Source organism: Propithecus coquereli, unplaced genomic scaffold (genome assembly GCF_000956105.1).
Source record: "Propithecus coquereli isolate 6110/MARCELLA unplaced genomic scaffold, Pcoq_1.0 Scaffold48, whole genome shotgun sequence".
NCBI classification, from domain to species: Eukaryota; Metazoa; Chordata; class Mammalia; order Primates; family Indriidae; genus Propithecus; species Propithecus coquereli.
In genome coordinates, this window is record NW_012150618.1 from 5,330,315 (window position 1) to 5,346,506 (window position 16,192).

General features: G+C 40.8%; 1 protein-coding gene across 2 annotated transcripts in view; it reads left to right on the forward strand.

The window, feature by feature from the left end:
• EPM2A (epilepsy, progressive myoclonus type 2A, Lafora disease (laforin)) overlaps positions 1-13,328 on the forward strand; it is a 94,376-nt gene extending 81,048 nt beyond the window's left edge. The window contains exons 3-5 of one of the 2 annotated variants that reach the window (XM_012655542.1): positions 2,987-3,228; positions 9,672-9,877; positions 12,913-13,328. In XM_012655542.1, coding sequence (XP_012510996.1) covers positions 2,987-3,228; positions 9,672-9,877; positions 12,913-12,975 — 511 coding nt within the window. In that variant the 3' untranslated portion in view covers positions 12,976-13,328. Of the gene's footprint in view, positions 1-2,986; positions 3,229-9,671; positions 10,324-12,912 lie in introns of those variants that run through there. The other variant, XM_012655541.1, reaches the window with a different exon arrangement.
• Positions 13,329-16,192: the final 2,864 nt, after the last annotated feature.

Below are 16,192 nucleotides of genomic sequence, written 5' to 3' on the forward strand. Positions count from 1 at the left end.
TTGGAAAACACACTGAAATGGAATGAATAGAAAGGGCACTTTAGCTGTCTGATTAAGCGAAATCCATTGATTTGTGTGTTTCCAACCAGCGGAGTCTTTGTCTCTGCATCCTGTGTAATGGTTCAGGACAAAGCGATTTATAACTTTAATTTTCTATCCTTCGATATGGTGCTTGTTTTCAGAGTTTGTGTTTAGTTATCTGTCTCCTAGGTTTAGAATGTCTTGTTTAAAAAAAGTCAGAATTATTTTATATTCATTTCTTAAGTATGGACTCAAACTTTTAGCATATTTGGAGGAAGAATCAATTATGTTATCAAAACGCTAGAAATATTTGACACAGAAACTGGTGTTTCTGTGCGTGTGACGCTATATGGGTGTGTACTTTAAGGGCTTCTTTTCATTAGAAATGTAATGTGTGAAATATATATGTTAAGGTACCAACTTTGGGCCTGTTTATCTTTGACTTTTTCTGAGTTTTCCTGTGATTTTAAAAACATTTAGGCCGGGCGCGGTGGCTCACGCCTGTAATTCTAGCACTCTGGGAGGCCGAGGCCAGAGGATCACTTGAGGTCAGGAGTTCGAGACCAGCCTGAGCAAGAGTGAGACCCCGTCTCTACTAAAAATAGAGAGAAATTATCTGGACAACTAAAAATATATAGAAAAAATTAGCCAGGCATGGTGGCGCATGCCTGTAGTAATGTTCTAATTTATCCTTTGTATATCTCTGTGAACTGTTCTTTAGCTTTTATGCAAATCTTGTGTGAAAAATCAGCTAGCCACTTTATTAATATTTTCACATTTATTGACGAGCTAAATACTAAGTGCTACCCACTTAAAGAATACAATATTCAAAAGAACGGCTGAGTGACATGTGGAATTAGGCTTGCCTGTCATGAATATTCATTTTACTGTTTTAACAGTCCACTTTAAGATTTCCACAGTAAAAATTCCATTACTGTTCAATTGGTTATATTTCTCGGTTATACAACTGAGGTGTCTGCTTTCCTCTTTTCCAGCTTGGGGTGCTTTAATGTGCTCAGTTCAACCCCAAAGTGTACATACGGGAGCCCAACACTGCCACCCCTCTGGTCCTCTAGCAGGTTCCTAGAGAAGGACTCTTTAAGGGATAATGGAAAGAGAATGGAACATATAGATAGAGACAGATTCTGCTCCCACTCAACAGCCAGAGGGAAGGGGCATTAACCCAGGGGGTGTGATGTTTCCTTTCCTGTGAAGACTGAATACTCAGCTAGCAATGTCCTGGTTAATCACAGCTTTTGGGCACTCTGTAGGTGTCCTTGCTCAAGGTCTTTCTCTCTGTCCATGGGGTCCAATGGAGTACCAAAAACTTCTCTGGGTCAAGAATAAGGTGAATAGGCCTTTGGACCCCATGCCCCTCTTTTCAACACTAATAAGTCTTTCCTGAATTTCTAGCTTTTCTCTTTCATCCTTTATTTTATTCCATAATAACCCTCAATAAGTATTTCCACAAGGAAATTCCCAATAACCCTTTAGACAAGAACCCAAGCAGAAAACAAAACTTGCTTTATCCTCTCCTGTAGCGTAAGGAGGGCTCAGGCTTTAGAAAGATGGTTCTAAATCTTGTGAGATATTTTCACTGAGGATGAGTAATAGCCACATTCGAGCATTAGCCAATTGGCTTCTCATGTTAACCCTAACAATGACAACAGCAGCCAAAGGGAAAAAAGCAAAAAACAAAAACAAGCTCGATTTCATGCTAAAAAAATACTGTACATATTTTATACCCTGCAGTATTCAGATGAAGGATATATAGAACAATGAATGGTCATTACAGTGTAATACAATGTAAATTACTAGAATAAGTAATTCATTATAGCTAGACATAAACTCCACTTGCATTTATTGTGTGTCCACTAATGTCAGTCCTATTCAAATGTATTGTTTAATTGTATTTATTCCCAACAAAATACCTGTGAGTTAGTTATTTTTAGATTCATTCTAAAGATGAGTACATGAAAAACTTAAAGATGATAAATAACTTGGCCTAACAACATACAATCATTACCAAGTGTTATTATAGGAAATCTAGCTTGTTTTAGTTTTTGGCTTTTTTCCTTTTGGCTGCTGTTGTCATTGTGTCATTGTTGATGTTAACTCGAGAAGCCAATTGACTAATCCTCAAATGTGGGTATTACTCATCCCAGTGAAAATATCACATGATCTAGTACCAGTTTCTAAAGCTTGAGCCGAAAGAAGAGGAAAACCTGTTTTGTTTTGTTTTATTCTACGTGGATTCTTGTCTAAAGGGTTATTAGGAATTTCCTGGGTTTTTAACTTTTCTCTATTATCTCTCTGTTTTTTCCATAATAATCTTCAATAAAGATTTTCACAAGGAAATTATATTGCTGTTTCTTCTTCTTACCCTGTAGCACTAGGTGAAACATATAGAACAACATTGGGTGCTAATGGAATTAATCCTGATTTTGATTTTCCTTAAAAAAAGTTTGTTATTTGTTAGTTTCTGGTGTGTAGCACATTTTAAAGGTCTCATACTATTTGAAATTTTTACAAAGAGTTTTAAACAGGAATTAATGCTGAATTTTAGCCAATGTCTCCTAGAATTTATTGATATAATTATAGAAGTTTTCACCTTTAATTTTTTAGTTGGAAGCATATTGATAGATTTTGTAAGTTTGAACCATGTATGCATTCAGAAGGTATATAACTTGGTGGACTTATTATATTTTAATATATTGCTAGGTTTGATTTGCTAATGCTTATTTCCTGGCATTTAATTAGTTTGAATTGCTTGTTTTCCCCAAAACAGCAACACCAGTACTTTTCCTTTCAATTATGACATTGGTTCTCGCATTCTTAGAAATCTGGCTTTTTCTGTGCCATATTTAAAGGTTAATCATATTTTAATACAGCATGTTTTATGCAGCTCCTTAGACTTCAAATCAGAACAACAATAGTAACAGTTGACTCCGTATGTTCTCATTAGAATTCTACCAAATATCTGGCTGGGTAGCTGCCCTCGACAAGTGGAACATGTAACCATCAAACTGAAGCATGAATTGGGGATTACAGCTGTAATGAATTTCCAGACTGAATGGGATATTGTACAGAATTCCTCAGGCTGTAACCGCTACCCAGAACCCATGACTCCAGACACTATGATTAAGCTATATAAGGAGGAAGGCTTGGTCTACATCTGGATGCCGACACCAGATATGAGCACTGAAGGTAAGGATCGGAAGAATCGTTCTGGCTCCTTGCTGAACGTGTTTCAGAGAAACCCTTGCTGTCTGTCTGTCTGCCTGCCTCTCTCTCTCCCTAGTTATCTATAAGTGAATATGCTAAATATGAATGGTAGAAATAGAATAAATATAAGATTTTAGGTTTCATATATTTGATACATATCTTTTAACACTGCGGCTAAGATTCTGTTTAATGTGACTTCTTTAATTTATTTATTAAACATATATTTGTTGTGTATCTACTGTGTATGTGGCATTTTGCTGGGTGGCTGGGAACACAAGGTGAAGAAAGGTGGGCACAGCTCCTGTCTTCACGGAGCTTATCATCCTCCAGGGATGGCAAGCGTTAATCGAATAACTATTAATAAAAATAGAAATTTAAAACTATGATTTTTTTTGTTAGAAAGATACATAGACATTGTTATGAGATTATGTACAGGCAGTGGGGCCCAGGAGGGGGTCAGGGAGGGTTTTCTGGGGAAGCAGTGTTTGAGTTAAGATCTGAGGGTAGGCTGGGGCAAGAGTGAATGCAGAGTGCCCCAGGCACAGAAAGCAGCTTAGGAGAGTCCCTGTGGCAGGAGAGAGCACAGAGCATTGCAGGAACTGAAAGACCAACGTGGCTGAAGATCAGAGAATGAGGGATGACATTCTTGCAGGATTTGGGTCACCATAAGGACTTTAAGACTCTATCCTAAGGCAACGAACAGCAGTTGAAAGGGTGGGAAGCTGGGAAATGCCACGATGCAATTCTTTTCTCCCAAAGTGGATTTCGATTGCTGTTGGAGAATGGGCTGGAGGTGGGCCTGGGAGGCCAGTTAGGAGGTCAGTGCAATGATGGAAGTGAGACATAATCAGAGAGAATGCAGCTCGGGCTGGGGTGGTGACAGTGAGCCTTCATTTATCGCACGAGTACTTGCTGAGCGTGTCTTTGTGAAAAGGGACTTATGGTGTGGCTTGGATGCTGCCAGGGAACAGAGACAACTAAGGCATAGTTTTGACCTCATGATAAGACGCGGTAAGGCAAGTTCAAAACTAATTAGAGGACATAGAAGAATGGGCGAGAGAGGAGTGGGTAACGCTCCGAGGAGGATTGGGAGGAGCACCTTCTGCGGAGGAAGGTGTTTGAGGTGGGCGTGGCTTCGACAGGTGACAGGTGGATGTGGAAGGAGAAAGAGCGCGCTAGGTGGAAGCAGCAGCTCAGGCAAGGCACAGAGGCGTGGGATTTTAGAGGAATGATATGTATTTCAGCCTGGTTGTAGAAGAAGGTACTCGTTGAAAAGGAACGGAGATAACTGCAGTCCTCCGCGGAGAGAACGAATTTACACCGATACTATCAAGTAGATGTCAGCAGGGGGCAGCAGAGAGCTGTGGAAATGGCACAGACTAAGGGAGTTTGGTGACCTGCTATTTCGGGGGAAAGAAGGCAGGCAGTAATGCCTAACCAGGAGACGTTTCTATCTGCAGCCCTCTTCCCCCAAACACACATTATGCATCAAACATAAGCAATTTACACGCATTAACTCATTTAATTCTCATAACAGCACTCCGGGAAGATACTGTAGTCATCTCCATTTTGCAGAGGAAGAGAATGAAGTGCAAAAAAGTTAAGTAACCTGCCCAGGTCATAGAACTATTTTAAAAGAAGCACAGCCTGAGTTTCAAGGCAGGCAGTTGGACTCCGACTATTGCTCCAGACACCAGCTATGAAGCTCCTCCCTGTGTTCTCACACAGACTCTTCATGAAGATTCTACAGAGCAGCACAATTTCAATCCCTTATGTTCATCATCAGCTGGAGTTATGTTAAGCCATGAATTGCACAGGAGGTAGCTTATCTCCCTGGAACTCTTAGGACCACAGGGAACCTTTATGGATCTCAGGTGGTTTTCCTGGCCAGGCTGGGCCCCTTTGTGAGTCTGTGTCTGAACTGAACTATCACTGCAGATGGGGTATAATTTTTGTTCCTGAAGGTGGGGAGAGCTGTTGACAGTTTGGTTATTCCTCTTGGTAACTTGATCCAAGGAAACTTGATTTAGCCATAAGAACTCTGCTCTTTCTCAAGGAAGGAAAAAAAAAACAACCTAAAAACTTTATTTGCATACAAGAGCAGTGGTTGAATCTATGAATCTAGGTTATACTTGCTCTGTCCCGATGTTTCTTTCTGGTTTCAAAACAGAGAAAGTTGTTAGGACACATAACACTGTAGCTTCCAGAGAACATTTTGATTTTAGTGGCTTTGATTCTGATTTAATAGCATCGTCATCCCCGTGGAGTATTATATGAGATGAGGCTGGGAGAAGTTGAGCTACTAACTATGCCAGGCATCCCATCCCATCCCATGCACGGATTACCTGAAGGTCCTCTGATTTCTAGGTAATTTGCTTGATAGTTTGGGAGTCAGGAGAAGCCTGAGGGAAAACTGTATCCCCAAGGATCCATTGCAATTTTGTAAAACCTTTTTTGGGGTCTCTGGGGCACTGGGTCCCAGTCGTAACAGTGCAGCCGTGGAGCACCTTTCATGCTGAGATGGTACAGCGGCACGATGACAGCAAAATGCAAGCTCCTTCTCGAAAAAGGCCAAGCTGTAAGATTGAATGAATAAAGGATTTCTTTGGTTCAGCCTAACCTGGGGGGGCGGGTAATCAAAGTGTTAATGATTTCTGAGTGGCAGGGGGACTTTTTACCAATAGATCAATCTCTGTGGCTCACAATAGTAGCACGACGAACATATAGATTAATTCAGCTGAATATTTTTAGAACTCCAGAGAAAAATCCATCTGGAAGTGTTTTGAGCCACAGCATAATGCTGTCAGATGAAGTCTGAGAAAGAAGACAGTTTGTTAGGCTCGACTGTCACCACTGGTTGTCACAGACCCGTTACAATCAATTGTGCTATCTATCCTTACTCTTGTACACTTTGCCGTACGTGGAGGAGTGGTTTAGATTGCTACTTCTTTTTCTTATCTTTGAAAAAAAATTTGGTTTGTCTTTCACCTGAGAAATGGAAATCTCCCAAATCTAGCACTCACCTGAGCAAAACCAAACACACCGAATCTGCTCATTAAGATTTCCTTCACATAGAAAGTATTCAGATTGTGTTTTGACTTCTGTCAGTGCAGTGCTATTTATAACAAATGGTCTACTCTCACCTCCCAAATGAGTTCATATGCTTCCTCGAGTCCTCAGCTACCTCTCTGTTGTCACAGTCTGAGTTCTTTTCTCTCACTCGTCTGAATTCAGCTCTGCCATCGTGCAGAGACGCTGACCTTAGAGCCAGAACACCTGGGCTTGAGTCTTGCGGCCACTGAATAGCCGTGTGATATTGGCAGGCTAGTTCCTGCATCGGGAAAATGGGGACAGTAATTTCTACATTGTGGGATTATAATAGAGTAAGATAATTCCTGTGAAAGGGCTTTGAAAGTCACAAAGTTGGGATGATATAATTAGTCCCAAGTCTTTAGGTTTCCACCAGAAGATGTCATATTAACAGATACAATGAACCATATCTATATTACACTCCAAAGATGGAAAAGAAGCTATACCCAAATAAAATAATAATATATTCATCCATATACTTGCTTCTGGAGTAAGAAAGGAAAGATGTGTGTGTGTGTGTGTGTGTGTGTGTGTGTGTGTGTGCGCGTGCGCATTAGAGAGGCTGAAAGTTGTGCCATGCACAATCTCTTTCAGGGTCAGCTTTGGACAAAGTTTATCTTTAGGGTCTTTTGACCCTTCTCCCTTATCTCAGGCCCTAATGCCTCAGGCCGCTCCATGCACCTGCCAGTGGTCTATCCCTCCCCCTCCTCACCACCTTGCCTTGTTTAGTGCGGCTTCCAGGACACTCTTAATCATTCCAGAGTTGGATTAGCCTGGAGCAGGTGTGGGCCACAAGTCAGGTTAGAGGGGTCTAGCAGTGTCTCAGATCAAACAGATATTACTGGGCTTTCGTTGTTTGTTTTGTCTTGTTTTTATCCATGCACTTAATGAATGTTCATCAGTATCTCCTGAGAACCAAGGCCTGTATTAAATTTCAAAGTAAGAAACAGAGATGGAAGATCACTTTGTTTGACTTGCAGAGGGTTTACAATTTCTCAACTTAGTTGCCAATCTTTAAAGTTTGGACTATTTTACATAAAAAGATCTTTCTGTCTTGTCTTGAGGTATTATTGTTTTTAAGAATGGAAATACTTTATTGAATTAAATTCTATGTGGAGCCTATATATAGGAAACAAAAACTAGATGCTGTAGTTGACCCTGCTCTGCTGTGTGGGGTATATCAAGTTGAGCTCTGATTCTTGGGACCCTCTTTTTATTCCTTGGTGGGTTAATATTAGCATGGGTTTTCAAGTTGAGAGAGACAGGCCCCTTGAGAGGGCTTCTCTAGGGTGGGGCAGAGGTGCTAATCCCCAAGGAGGATGTTACTGTCACACAGGGGTAAGAGTAGCAGTGTGACCAGGTAAGTGGGGTGCAGAGGGACTGACTGACAATCCAGATTGACAAGATGGGGGACAAAATGCACCATTAACCAGGTAGGTGAGGGAAGGACCATCGTACAGTGGTTAAGACCTGGGGCTTTGGAGTTACACTGGCTGGGTTTGAGTGGCCACTTAGGGAATAGCCTTGGGAAATCTCTGTGCCTCAGTTCCTTCATATATAAATAGAGGATAGCAATAGTGCTGACCTTGTAGTTGTTAAGAGGTGGTTGTAAATGAGCTAATTTGTGCAAAATGCTTAAAACAGTGCTTGGCAGGTAGGAAGGGCTCAGTAAATGTTATAGCTCATCAATCACAGCTGGTGATTTGCAGTCACTAGAGGTCAAAATAAACAAAGGCTCCAGCTGAAGCCAGGCTGAGATGGGTGGGTGCCCTGCAGTGGCTACTTCTCTGGTGGCCCTCTTCATTATTCATTTATTCTTTATGTTATTTGAATATTTGTCAACTCTTCAGTGGGATGGTTGAATGATTCTGGGGGAAGTCCATTCATGGCTGTGCCCTGTTGGTGAAACCTACGTAGAAGCTGTGAGCCTTCAGAGCTTCCACCTGGGAGGTGACACCAACAGAAAGACTAAAATATTATCCTGGCTGTCATATTGGCTCTGCTCCTGTCTCAGAGCTTGGTGACCCTGAGCTGAGCAGATGCTCCGCTGGGTAGCACAGAAACTGAAGGGGCTTTTAAGCCACTCTGGGGTCTTTGGTAAGCTTTGTCCTGCTAAGGTGTTGATGCCTGATCTCAACGTGTTGTGTTGGCTCCTTCGAGGGCACCTGCTGAAATGCAAGAGGACAGCTAAAGAGGGAGGTGTAAATTTTCTTCAGTGGCTCTCCTGGGAGAATTCTAGGCCTCAGTGAAGATCTACAGGTGGGATTGTTTGAGGGAGGGGCTCTCCCGCCTCTTCAGTCATCTAATGAGGATGGCACTGTGAGGCCAGACAGGGCTCTTCTGTGTGGTCCTTGGAGGATCCTTCGGAGGCCGTAGTGTCCCTGTGTGGTTGAGGACGGAGAACGCCACATCATCAGCACAGAGTTGTAATCTAGTACTCCGTATAGCTTCCCTCTTCCTTTCCCTTTTGAAGTAACTTACATTGACTGTCTTCCCCCCAAAACAAACAAACCCAATTCACTAAATATCTCCGCACTGAGAACCTGTGAGCAGAAGGCATCCAGGAACACAAAGGGACAGCGGTGTTCCTCTGCCGTGTGGGATGAGAGGGGAGGGCAGGGTCTGTCGTAGCACGTCCTCTCTCAATGTGAGCAGAAGACATTTGAATAATCTAACAAACAAAATAGTAGTCATGAAGTAGCAATAACTATTAATACAACCATAATTGCCCAATAATGTAGAAATTAAACCATTTTTAGTATTCACTGTGTCACAAGGGAATAAACAGTTATCCCATGTGTACAGAATAACGACTTAGTCATTCCATTGGACAAGTGAAAATCAGCATATGTCAAATGAACAAGATTGATTCTTTTGATCAATATGGATGAATTCTGTGTTTTACATTTACCTGGAAGATACTTTTGGATTAATTGAAATGCAAGTGATGGGACCTGACAGATTTTCTCTGGAATCCTCTAAACCTCTGACCAATCTCTGCAAACCCTTCTAATAGATGTGGAAAAACCTTACTTTTGATGATAGGTGACAGATAACATTTCTTTGGAGGGAAGTTTGCATCGATGGTGAAGTCACACCAAAAGAAGCAGCAATATCCAGGGAAGGGTCAGAGAGGACCTATTGCCTCCGGAGTGCTCTCTCCAGAGCACTTAGTTATGATCAGCTTTTAAAACCGACTCCCCTTTTCCTTCACGATGCAGGATTGAGGCAGACTCTCACCTTCAGTGTGATTTCTCGGTGTGCTGGAGGAACTCTCAGTGGCCGGATGGGGGTCCCGTTGCTCACGTGTGCGCACTGTGCTGTCTCCACTGCAGGCCGAGTGCAGATGCTGCCCCAGGCCGTGTGCCTCCTGCACGCGCTGCTGGAGAACGGACACACCGTGTACGTGCACTGCAACGCCGGGGTGGGCCGCTCCACGGCGGCCGTCTGCGGCTGGCTCCAGTACGTGATGGGCTGGAACCTGCGGAAGGTGCAGTACTTCCTCATGGCCAAGCGGCCGGCTGTCTACATTGATGAAGACGCCTTGGCCCGGGCGCAAGAAGATTTCTTTCAGAAATTTGGGAAGGTTCGTTCTTCCATTTATAGCCTGTAGCTGGCTCAACCTGCCTCTGGTCCCTGCAGATTTCCCTTAAGGATGCTGGGGTGATGTGAGTCAAAGGACCTGGAAACAAAGATTCTGCCTGAACTGAAAGGGCTGTGTGTCCTTCCCCAAGCCACCCCCTTTCATCTGGGGATGACTCTCTAATGTGCTTTGGTTGGGCTGTATCTTTGAAATATTTCACAAAGAAAGCTGTGACTGACACATGAGAAAAAGCCCAAAGCAGTTCGCCTGGGCTTCAGACAAAAAGGCAACGCGTGCGCTTCCTGCTGCCTGCAGGCGGACGAGTCCTGTGCTTTGCAGGCACCGCGTGTGTTGTATTATGGATCAGGGGCCGCACTTTCTGGGTGCGTTGCAACTCTTTGGAACGCAGAAGAAAATTGAGGCAGTTTTGTAGATTGCATCATGTGTGGATGTGCATGTACACACACACACATACACTTGCACACTGCTTTCCTGCTGAACTGAACTGACATTATAAAATGAGAGCTGCTCAGTTGCCAAGGGAGGAAATAAGGGTAGAGGCCTGGAGAAGGGAAGAGCTCAATACGGCCAAAAAGTAATGGCCTTTCTAGGCTGTTTTTGTATCCTGCTTCGAAGGCATCACCTTCCTTATATACCCAACAACCTGCATGACAAGCGAAGTAGAGTTATTATTATCTCTCTATTTGTTTTAATTGAGGCATAGTGAGCACAGGCAGCTTACCGGAGATCTCATGGCTGGTCCAGGCTGAGCTGGAGTTAGTAATCCATGTTTATTTGACTCGGTGCTTTTTTCAACACAACGTGTTGTTTTTCCAGTATCATGTTGTGAATTCAGTTTTGTCTCTCAGAGTAAGGTCGATATCCCTGCAGGAGTTCCTACAATGAGAAATAGAACAGTATTCTGATCAGTTGCCAAAGAATTTAGGAAAGTAGTTGTACTTTGTGCAAACTAATTTAAAACATGGGGAGCTATCTCAAGGCGGTGTGTCCTGAGCCATAGCTCATAAGAGGAAGTATATTACCAAAAGAGCCCAGAGAGCCAAAATCCACAGATAATTGTTCCATAGCCTAAGACATCCTGATTCAGCACTCAATTTAGTATAATACACAGTTGCTGTGCCTGCAGAATACGCAGTTCACTCTCCTAGTTTCTGTAGGAAATACAGAGATGAACAAAACCTCAAAAGCATGCAGCCTAGAAACAGACCTGTGCTCAACCAACCGTAACGAAGGATTGAACCATGAATGATAGGCTGGAACAGAAAAAGGGGAAGTGTCTTTTTATTGAGAGCCTCTGTGTGCCAGGTGCTTTACAGTCGTATCCAATTTAATCTTCACAGTACCCAAGGAGGGAGGTTTCATTATCTCTGTTACGTAGACGAGGAATCTAAGGCTCAAAGAGGTTAAATCGACTGTCCACGGTTACATGGTGAATAAATAGATGAAATGAGATACAAATCTAGGTTTGTCTGACTCAAAGCCTGTATTTTTTTCTATTAAACTATTTAGGTCATTAAATATGAAATGTCCAATTTTGAATCAAAAGTGTGGTTTATTATATCTGAAATAAGAAGCAGTACAGTTAATAAAAGTATGCGCCTAAACTATTGACACAGTTTTGCCATCTTAATGGTAACTTGTTGATGTCAGCAGCGAAGAAGCCTGGAGAGCCAGTGGCAATGAAATCACAAAAGGTGTTTCCACAGCTTATTGAGAATTGAATATTTTTCTTCGCAAGAAGTGATCCAAAGCGTGGAAGAAGTGGTAGTCAGTTGGTGCAAGGTCTGGTGAATACGGTGGATGACAGAGAGTTTCCAAGTCCAGCTGCTGTAGTTTGAGCAGTGTTGTTTGTGTGACATGTGGTCGAGCATTGTCTTGCAAGAGGATTGACCTGTCTATATTGACCAATGTCGGTTGCTTAATCCCAAGCATCTCATCATTTCATCTGATTGGTTGCAGTAGACATCCACTGTAATCGACTGACCAGGTTTCGTGAAGCTGTAGTGGATAATACCAGTGCTGGACCACCAAACAGACCCCATTAGTTTTTTCTTGATGAATATTCAATTTTGGACTGTGTTTTGGTACTTCATCTTTATCCAATCATTGTGTCAAACGCTTGTGATTATCAAAAAGAATCCAGTTTTCATCACACATCACAATACAGTGTAGAAATGATTCGCCTTTATGTTGTGACAGCTAGAAAGGCAAGCTTCTAGAAGACTTCTCTTCTGACGCTTATTTAATTCATGCGGAACCCATCTATCCAGCTCCTTTACCTTGCCAATTCGTTTCAAATGGTCCAATATTCTTGGAAGAGTAACGTCAAACCTTGTCGCTAATTCATGGGTGAGTTGGATGGATTTGCTTCTACTACAGCTTTCAGCTCATCATTATCCACCTTGATCTCAGGTCTCCCACGTGACTCATTTTCAAGATTAAAATCACCAGAACAAAACTTCTCAAATCATCCACATACTGTGCATTCATTAGCCACATCCTTCCCAAACACTTCATTGATATTTCAAGCTGTCCGCACTGCCTTGGTTCCACGACGGAACTATATATGAAAATAACATGAATTTTTGACTTATGGTTTGACTTATGGATTCAGAAAAATTGCTCTAAAAAAAATTGAAAGATAATCACAAGCCAAAATGTGCATTTGAAAGAATGAGAATATACCTTCACAATAAAAATAAAACAAGAAGTGTCACAGTGACATGTCAGACATATCAACTGTCACATTTAATACTTAAGGAAATTGGACATTTCGTGCTTAATAACCTATACCACGCTTATTTTTCTCCTCCTATTCTTCTACAAATATATATTGATAAATATGAGAGACTTTGATTTAGGAGGCATGGGGCATAAGAAGGACACAAGGTAGGTTTCAGTAGGGCTCAGAGGAGGGGGAGATGTCTTATAAATGTGGCACTTAAAGGAGGTGACATTTGCTTTGGGGATAGGAGGCTAGACAGGACACATTTCTCCTACAATTTTACAAAGTTAAATTTATAAGGCAGCACTGAGTAATGTGAAGTCCAGCTCCCTTGCTAAAAATAGCTAAAGATGACTATTGTGTTCAAGTAAATCACAGTCATAATATGTTGTGTAAAATTTAATCTTAAAAATGGAATATTTTTAGTTGCGTGTGTGTGTGTATGAATTTCCTTAACATCTGGAAAATCCAGCTAAATAATTTCCACCATAGAAAGACTTTTTTGGCGTGAATTTTTTCCATTTGTCCCTTTTTGCTCTGATAGACAAAATCAGTTTAGGACTACTAAAGAATGTTTTGGAATAAACTCTCTTATCCTCAATGAATGGAATGTCTAATGTATTTCAAAATCACCTAAATTTTTTTTGTTAAATAAAAGCATTTCAAAAGGCCTTTGTGTACAAGATTTTTTTGATAGTATCCTCTTAGTCTGAGATCTAGAACAAACTATTTCCTTATTTTAAAAGGGGGACGTCAACTGAGCTAAATTGTTTTTTCCTTGTCACCCTTACTCTGTCATTAACTGATCAAAAATTGGCAGTTTAATGACAAAAGAAGTCAAGGTGAGGGCACCACAAAGAAGTGAGGATGGAAACTTCAAGAGTATGTCGGAGAAAATCAAAGCAGATAGTGCACAGTAGCTGCTCGTCACAGGTGTTAACAAAACTTTCCAATTACGTGTTTCTCAAAGACAATCACAAGAAGATCTCATTGATGGTAAAGGAATGTCCATATAGGGTTGCTTTCTTTTAGACTTGCGACATTATCCCTCTATTATTTTGTTTGCCAGACTTAGGAAAAATCTAAAGAAGAAGAAAAAAAACCACTCTCTTCTGAACAACAATAAGGTGTGGGAGGAAAACCACTTGCCTTGGCCTAAGAAATAATGGTGGAAAAGTGGTTGGGACTTTGGAAACGATAAAGAAGTAATGAAAAGAGAGATTTGAAAGCAAATTAAGAAATGGGAAATGAAATGAAACTTGCCACGCTTGAAAAATCACTGAATAGCTAAACATGGAGTCCGTTAGATCACAAGTTAAAACTGAAAGTATCTTTAGAGATAATCTACTCTAATGCCTTAATTTTACAGAGGAACAAACAGACCCAGAGATATCAAATACCTTTTTCTTACAGCAAAGAGTTTCAACTGAGGACCAGAGGAAAAAGATGAGTTAGGCAGATAGGTCAAGAGATTTATTTTGAGGTGGAGGAATCGTAGGAGAATTAATGGGAACAGGAGCAGACAGTATCATTAGTGGAAAAGAATTGGTGTGAGGATTAATGGAAATTGGAGTAAGTGAGAGAAAAATGGCTAAAGTGAGAAAAAGCAAAGACCAGTGTCACTTTCAAAAGAAGAAAAAGCAGGTGCTTTCTTGGGGAGGATTGAAAGAGAAGGTGTGACTATGGAAGCAGAGAGGGAGAGTCAAGGTTATGTGGCCAGGAAAGAGAGGCATCAAGCAATCTTCCTGCCTCGGCCTCCCAAAGCACCAGATTACAGGCGTGAGCTGCCGTCCGGTACAGCCATCATGAAAACGAGTATGGAGTTTCCTCAAAAAAATAAAAATAGTACTACCACTTAGTCCAGCAATTCCTCTTAAGTGTATATATCCAAAGTAAATAAAATCACTATCTTAAAGGGATTTCTGCACTTCCATGTTCATTGCAGCATTATTTACAGTAGCCTAGATACGGAAGTATCCAATGACAGATAAATGAATAAAGAAAATGTAGTGCGTATATATACAATGGAATATTATTCAGCCTTAAAAAAGAAAGAAATCCTGTCATTTGCAACAACATGGATAAAACTTGAGGACATTATGCCAAGTGAAAGAAGCCAGACACAGAAGGACCAATACTGCATGATCTCATTTCTATGTGGAATCTAAAAAAAAGGTCAAACTCATGGTAACAGAGAGTAGAATGGTGTTTACCAGGGGCAGATAAGGGGGCGGAGAAGGGGAGGTATTGGTCAAAAGGTACAAACCTTCAGTTATAAGATGCATAAGTACTGGAGACCTAGTGTACAGCATGATGACTATAATTAGTAATGTATTGTATACTTGAAATATGCTAAGAATAGAGTAGATCTCAAGTGTTCTCACCACAAAAAAGAAAAAGGTAGCTATGTGAGTTGGATGTGTTAATTAGCATGATTGTGGTAATCATTTCACAATGTATATGTATAAAAGACATCATGTTGTACACCCAAAATAATACAATTTTCATTTGTCAATCATACCTCAATAAAGCTGGAAAAAAAGATCGAAGGATTCGTATCATTTAGAAACTGAATAACGGATAATTAGTATTAAATGACCAGGCATGGCATTAGAATGGAATGGATTACAAACAAGACACTTGGCAGAAATTAGACATTGAGAGAATAGATATCTGGACCTTGAATAGAACAGAACAGATAATTGTCCTTGCCATACCCATCAAGACTTTATCAACTCCTAGTGAGAGAAAACACAGAACTCACTGAATAGAATTTGCTGTTTGCTGTATTTGATTGGATAAAAGATGGAACATATTTGTATTCAATGGAGATCTTTATTGTTGTCTTCTTAAAGTTAAATGATAATTCCAAAGATGGATATATAGTCTAAATAATTTCAGAAAAGATTGTACACCCAACCCATAGTGGACAAACAAGGTGAGTATCCCCCATTCTCGCATTCCTTATGTTTAAACAAAGCCAATTACTGCCCAGCACCTCGCATGTTTCAGGGACTTAAGCCACGTATGTTTATTGTAATTACAGTTATATTTGGACTTGTTTATATTTATTTTTTTTCAAATTCTTGTTTATATTTACTTATTTTTAATCTCATTTTTTTTTTTTGCTTTTTCCATGTTTCTTTTCTTGCCTTTATTTTTGATAATTATGTCTTCTCCCCTATAACAAAAGAACTCTAATATTGACTTACATCTACTGGCCTTTGTATCTCCTTCATGTTGACATGATTACAATTATAATTACGAGTTGTTTTAGATATACTTCCTCTTTTTGTGTTCTGAAGTTGTTTTTAAATTGTTAGGGAAGGCAAAGAAAATGTTGGTGGGGACCTACTCTTTGTTGCCAGACAGACCTATGATCACCACCCCGCCCCATTTTTAACTTCCTTATTAAATATTTCCCACGGCTTCTGTTATTACCGAGGACTTTAAGCCCAGTGACTCCCAAGGTCCCAGTGAGCATATTATGGTCCACTTCTCCTGCAGTACTGTGTTCCCCCTAAGGT